This window comes from Hydra vulgaris, chromosome 15 (genome assembly GCF_038396675.1).
Source record: "Hydra vulgaris chromosome 15, alternate assembly HydraT2T_AEP".
In the NCBI taxonomy this organism is placed as follows: Eukaryota; Metazoa; Cnidaria; class Hydrozoa; order Anthoathecata; family Hydridae; genus Hydra; species Hydra vulgaris.
In genome coordinates this window covers 47,578,940-47,586,476 of record NC_088934.1, presented here as the reverse complement: position 1 = coordinate 47,586,476, position 7,537 = coordinate 47,578,940, and the positions used below count along the sequence as shown (strand labels likewise).

Sequence of the window (7,537 nt, the reverse complement as noted above, 5' to 3'; positions counted from 1 at the left end):
ATATAAACTCATATAAACATATATAACAAATAATACATATTACCCAATCACAACATGTTAAATACTTAAATATATAAAATAAGAAAAAGAAACATTTACAAATACAACCTACTTATGTAATAGCACATAACACACATTTCATATCTAACAGGTATTTACACATTTATGACACATAAACACTTACAAGATATAAGACCAAATATAACCCTAACACATTTAAATACATTACATATAACACATATTACTACATCATGAAACATGAAAATATATATATAATATATAAATAAACTAACATTTACAAATGCAACCTTATATAAGTAATACTTGTTCAATGACATATTTTGTAATCCATGTTTATCTACTTTAAAAAACAAAGTTATTTAAAATTAATCAGAAAATCTGTAACAACTAGGTTAATGGTCGCACTGGGTTTTTGGTAAAAACAACTGGCATCATTTTGGTAAAAACAACTGACATCAATTGGTTTCCAGAAAAAAACTTGTTTTGTTTAAACAATCACAAAAAACGTGGTTTTTAATTAAACAACAATTGTTTATAGATAAGTACATTTGTATATACAACATTGTTTGTGTAGCATTTATTTAATGACATGCATTGTAAATAACAATGTAAATGACATGCATTGTAATTAATGTTCATCAAATTTAAAAAAGTAGCTATTAAACAATCTTGTTCTTGAACATGCAACATAGAGTTGACTGTGTAAGATGCAAGGGTTTCGGAGAGAAACACTAACTATATCAAGAGTTTGACCTTTCAAAAAGGCATTGTCTTCTAGTTCTTAAAGACAAAAATTACAGAAAAATATACTTTAAACAAAGACATTTACAGAATTATATACAGTTGACAAAGAACTTGAATTGTGTTATCAAAATGCATGAGTTAAATAAACTACCTGACTTTAAAAGTTACTAAACTAATTTAAAAATAACATAAGGTTTATCAGAAATCATCAATTTATTTAATACAAAAGTCTTAAATAAAACAAAAATGTCAATTGAAAAATCCATATCAGATCACAGTGAGTTCTCATGGGTTCTGTTACCTTATTCCAACTAATCAGGGGCGTCAAGCAAGACCATGTGCTAGGATCTCCCCTGTTATTTACAATACATAATCACTTATAATGTTTAATTTAACACTGCTGCTGCTGCCATTACTCATTTGTGCACGTTTGACGCAGAGTTTTTTAAAGAAGATTTACCACGCTTTGCCTTTTAATATTTCTTTTTATATTTTTGATCACGAGATAAGGTATCTTACGTTTGCAACATTTCGACTTCTTCATTTTGCTGAAACCATCTTGAAAGACTATTAAACTTAATAATGGTGTTTAATAAATCTTCTATATATTTAGAAAATCTTTGGATAAGATAATCAATATGTTCATTTATATTGAGCTCATATGACTTCCCATTAAATGTAACCCATCTACAAAGAAAATGTCTCTCTAAATAATCATTTAAATGATCAAAAAGATTATCATAGTCTATCAAAAAGCTAAGGACTGGCCATTTATCAATACAAAGATTACCGTGACTTCCTTGAAATACTATGTTAAAACCTTTTATGTTTTTAAAATATAAAAGTGTAACATAACATAGAACACAAGTTTCCTTCGAAGTTGCAATAAAACATTTTATTTTTTTTTAATTTAAGTTTTTCTGCTTCACTTTTTTTGTTATACATGCTGACAATATACTCAAAAACTTTTATTTCTGCATGGGCAACTTCGTTATTCTTTGAAAATTCAATTTTTAAATATTTATAACATTCATAACTTTCAATTAATTTTTCAGTCTTTTCTTTATCTTTCTTGGATATGGCACAGTTAAATGCAATAATTAATTTTCCATCAGCTAAACCTATAGAAACACATATCCTTTTCTCATTTCTTTATACAAAATGTAAGCTAAACTATTCAATTGAGTAAGTTCGTTGTCATCAATGTTTTCAGGATCACTTTTTCTTGCTGATGACGAGAATATATTATGATTCAGAAGCGGCTTCATTACTTCACAATATTCTACAAATATTGAATACTGCGTCGGAGCGTTATAACACTGGTCACTATATGGTATTAATAACATAAATAAAAAACAAGAGCTAATATTTTTTTCTTCGTTTACTTCGCCAGATTTATCTGAATAAACATATTTTAAAAGAGATAAATCGCAATATTTTACATTTAAATCACGTTCTTTTTCATTCATGCAAAATTCATTAATTTCTGTTTGAAGATCATAATTATCAGTTATTCCGAGACTTTCATCAATACTACTTTGCATTTTTGAAAAACACTCAGGCTTCACTAATAACTTGCTATCGCATCAAACAAACTTTATAGATTTTTTCTCAAATTATCACGTATCGAATATTTAATCAAAAAGACGAGAAACATCTAGAAAGGTCATTAAGTTACATCACGCATTAGGGGTAGGGGAAACTTATTTGTGAGGCGGAGGCAGTCACGATCATTTCGATATTCGTAAAATGCGTTTTGTTTGTGTACGCATGCGTCAATTAATAAAAAATATTTTGAACTTTCAAAATGGCGTCTAACGGTGCGCACACCGGATACCCTATCCTGGCTCAGACCTTAGAATAGCGCACTCTGATTCGTTGGTTTTGAAAGAGAGACATGCGCACGTTTGCTGAAAGTAAAATAAATTTAGTTACTCAAAAGATTAAGATATCGTTTTGATTTTTTTTTTTTTGTACAGAATTAGAATTAAATAAACATAAGCAAGTTATTTAGTCTAGTAACTTTAATAAAAAAGAATTGCATCGTAGTTATAATAAAGCACATCGTAGTGCTAAAACTGGCACTGTATATATATATATATATATATATATATATATATATATATATATATATATATATATATATATATATATATATATATATATATATATATATATATATATATATATTATATATATATATATATATTAGGTATGTTACATGAAATTTTTTAATTGATCAAATATTAGATTGTTATATATCTTTGGAAAGAGCTTTATTACAGTATTTTAAAAGTGAAAAAATTATCAAAACCAAACGATTTGACAAAAAGTTAAAACATTTTAAACACGGATTTTTTGATATATGGATTTGTTGAAGAAACTGTGGTCAAAAAAATACTTTTCTTAACTAAAATTAATATAAATTTGTCAATTATTTTTAAACGCCTATAACTTGGTATCAAAAGATAGGTATAAGAGTGGGCTACAAATTCATGTTGGTTTCTAGCCACCGAGCTTATATGGGAGGCTAGAGGGGGTACCAAACCAACTCCTACACCGCCAATAAATGCAAATTTTATTTACAAAAAAGTTTTTTTTTGCTAAAATAGTTGATTTTTATATTATTTTTTAGAAGTAGTTATTATTTACTTCCAGACCACTGCCAAATATGAGACTTAGGGTGGGTGTAAGGGTGTCAGTGGGTGTAAAGGTGTTAACACACCCTAAAATGAAAAAATATTTTCTATAAAAAATTTTTTCTTTATTAAAAAAAAAAAATTAGTATTAAATACAAAAACTTTATTTTACAACTACAAGCGATACACACATTGATTCAGTAAAATAGGGGGCGTGTGCCACCACGTCCCTCTAACCTAAAAATAAAATAAAATTTTTATATGCAATTTAGAAAAAGATTTATACCCCGTTCATACTGACGATAAAACACGTTTTAATTGTCGTATTTTAAACGCGTTTTACATTTTACTATTCTCATCAAATTTAAAATTGGTTTTAATTAAAACACGCAACGTTAAAAGTTGTTTTAATAAAACAACGTCGCGAGGTTGTTTTAATTGCGTTTTATTACCCTGAACTGTTTTTAAATGGCGGAGGAAAAAGCTGTTGCTGAAGAAAAAGTTAAATCTAGAAAGAGAGCTAGACATTGGGATGATGAGGAAACAAAAATACTAATTAGTAAATGGTCAGAAGATAATATCCAAGAAAAGTTGAAGTCATGCACAAGGTTTTGTTTTGTTTTTTTCAGTTAAGTTGGATCAAATTGAAATAACTTGTTAAATAAAATCAAACCACTCGTTACTAAATAGTTTAAATAAATCACAAATAGACAAGAAGTGATTACGAATTACATTAATATTGAATAAACAAGGAAATGAATGTTTATAAATTGTACTTTTTACAACAAGATATTTATTTCTCTTTGATAGTTAGCACAATATATATATATATATATATATATATATATATATATATATATATATATATATATATATATATATATATATATATATATATATATATATATATATATAACTTCATATTTTTTGGATTTTAGAAAAGGAAAAATTTGGGAGGAAATTTTGCTATTCTTGCAAGCTTCTGGATATGAAGACAGAGATAAAGAGATGTGTAAAACAAGAATTCACACATTGACAAGTGCATATCGCAATTATATTGATAATAAACGAAATACAAGTGGGACTGGTCCTTCCAAAAAACCATCCTGCTTTGATGAAATTGATAAGGTTCTTAGTGACAAACCAACCACATTACCAACTTTTTTGAAAAGTTCCTCAGGCATGAATGTTATTATTGAAAAAACTGCAGAAGTGAATAATTTTAATAATTGTATTAATGAGTTAGTAAACTGTGAACATATAGACATTGAAACTACTCCGTCAAGTTCTAAATCTGAAGAGTTGGTAAAAAAAGATAATAGTTTTTACTTTAAAAAATCCAAAAAGAAAAAATCAAGAAGTGAGGTAATGTTTGAACAATTAAATGCCACTGTTAATAAATTTATGACCTCTCAGGCTGATATTGATCATAAAATTTTAGAAAGTATTTTAGAAAACCACAAACAAGAAGAATCATGTGTTATATTAAAAGTTCGTCAAGTTGAAGATTTATATTTTATTGAAATAGAACTTTCATTGGCAGATTTGACACTAGAAAAACTTACTTGCACAATAAAAGAGGAATTTTCAGTTCAAGATAATGCATCTTTATTGATTACCAAGTTACCAAATGTACTTATCCGAAATGATAAGGATGTTAAACGTCTTAAAAGTGGGACTGAGATAGAGTTTTTAATTATGATTAAAAAAATGTGAAGCAATTTCTTTGTTTTGTTATTTTTTTCTCAAAATAAAATAAACCATGCCTTTTACAACATTGTTTGAAAAAAATCATTTACAACTAAACAGTTGTAAAATAATGTTTTTTTATGGAATTTCTAATAAACTCAGCTTTATTGTCAAGTTCAATGCAACTGTGGTTTAATATAGGGTTTACTAAGTCAATTTCTGTTTGTTCAATCCATTCATTTAAATACTTTTGCTTTGTCAAAGTACAGAAGTTATGTAGTATACAACATGTTGTAACAATATTGACTGTGTGTTCAACTGTTGTATCTAATCTCTTTAAAAGACATTGAAATCGACCTTTTAATCTTCCAAATCCATTCTCCACCACCACACGACATTTACTAAGAGAAACGTTAAACTTTGCTTCTTCTATACTAAGATTTCCACGATCTGAGTAAGGTTTCATAAGCCAATTTTTAAGGGGATATGCTGAATCACCAAGGATAAGAGGACCAATTTCAATATTATCAATTATTTTAGATAAGTTTGTAGGTAAAAAGGTTCTAGCCAGACACTCTTTATATAAGGGAGAATTTTTAAAAACCCTTGAATCGTGTGATTTGCCAGTCCACCCTACAAAAATATCTCTAAATAAATACTTGCTGTCTACCAATCCCTGTAAAATAATGGAGTGATATTCTTTTCTGTTTATATAGTCCTCTGAATTTTTATGAGGAGCCTTTATTCTTATGTGACATCCATCAACTGCTCCAACTACTTGTGGAAAACCATATAATTTTTCAAAACTTACTATAATCTCCATTGTTTCTTCCCTTGAGGGTAAGGAAATGTATTTCTTCATTAAGTTATCAACAAAATGTTTACAAATTCTGTGAACTATTGTACAAACAGTTGATTTTCCTAAGCCAAATAAATTGGCTATTGTTCGGTAATCTGCAGATCCACTTAAAAAGTAAAGTGTCACAGCTAACTTCATTTCTAAAGGCAAAGATTTACGAAAGTTAGTGCCTTGTATAGGCATAAAAGGTGAAACTTCCTTGCACAGATAATTAAAGGCTGCTTTAGACATTCTTATGTTTTTTATCCAATCATCTTCGTTCCAACAGTTTACCATTGTTTCGTACCAAAAGCTTTGACTGCGAGGTTTAGTCCAAATTTTTCTGTAAACCGCAAAATTATAAGCAGTAATACAGTTTATCAGTATGTGCTGCAATTGCAGTCTTCTTTTTTTCTTTGATATGTACAATAATACTCGTAACTTCGAGATCAAGTTTTTCTTTGAGAGCGCCATTTTCGAACGTTAATATAAATACTAAAGAACGTTCAATCTGAACGCAAGAAAACTGAAAACATGTTTATTATAAAACTATGTTTACATTAAAACATGTTTATTTAAAACAGAATTTAGTGTGAACTGGGTATTAAATTACTTTTATTTAAAAAAAATAAAACAACATTAACAAAATTACAAGATGCATCAGAGGATCCATTCTTTCTGTAAAAAGAGCGTTTAAAGCGTTTGGGAGGACCCAACCTAAACATAATATTTTTAAACTAAATTATTTTGAACTAAACCAATTATTAAATTTTGTCTAGGCTTTTAGTAAATGATTAAAATTTTAAATTCCATCAATAAAAAAATCAATTAATGAAACAAAGTAATAATAATTTTTAACGATAGACACGACGAGAACGTAAGCCAGAGCCGTCTATCAAAAAAATTGCAAGTCACACTTGTACTTTTTTGCAAGTCACAACACTTGCTGTACTTTTTTGCAAGTCACACCACTTGCTGTACTTTCTTGCAAGTCACACCACTTGCTGTAATTATTTTATACATATACTGATAATAATTTTATATATATATTTACAATACTTAAATCACATAAGTAATATTAATATTGGTTTCTACTATTAAATAAATAACATTAAACCACATAATAAATCAGCAAATTTATGAAAAAATCAACTCTCCTGCAATAACATCAGCAGCAAGCTGGATTTTTTTTTTATGAGATGGTCAACAGCTTCTGAATCAGATTCATCCTTTTTCCAGTAAGAAATGGTATAAATTCTGTCTTCTTTTCTCTTATTTACTTTTTCTACTCGCCCATTATACATGACAGATTTGTTATTATCTGTATCAAACCATTCATGACAGAGTTCTCTCCCAACAATTCTTTCATGCATTACATCATATAAGTCTTCAAGTTGTCGGTTGACGGTTGAAAACATCTTCCACCGCAATAAGACAAGCCAAAACCATGTTGATAACCTGCTCATCGATGGAACATAAATTTTTGACAGGTTCTAAAACATTTGATTTAACAGGATTTTCGAAAAAATTCTTTTTACTGTTTATCAGTGCACCTGGTATCAATTGCATTAATTTTGCAATTTTTAATTGTTTGCAAAACATTTTT

At 27.9% G+C, this 7,537-nt stretch overlaps 1 protein-coding gene across 1 annotated transcript; it reads right to left on the bottom strand.

The window, feature by feature from the left end:
- Positions 1–5,205: 5,205 nt before the first annotated feature.
- Positions 5,206–6,228, bottom strand: LOC136092008 (uncharacterized). The gene has a single exon (XM_065819729.1). The coding sequence runs from the start codon at positions 6,226–6,228 to the stop codon at positions 5,206–5,208; it is 1,023 nt and encodes a 340-aa protein (XP_065675801.1).
- Between the last annotated feature and the right edge of the window lie 1,309 nt (positions 6,229–7,537).

Excerpts from the sequence above, each read along its gene's own strand:
- LOC136092008 (XM_065819729.1), bottom strand. The coding sequence starts at position 6,228 with ATGGTAAACTGTTGGAACGAAGATGATTGGATAAAAAACATAAGAATG.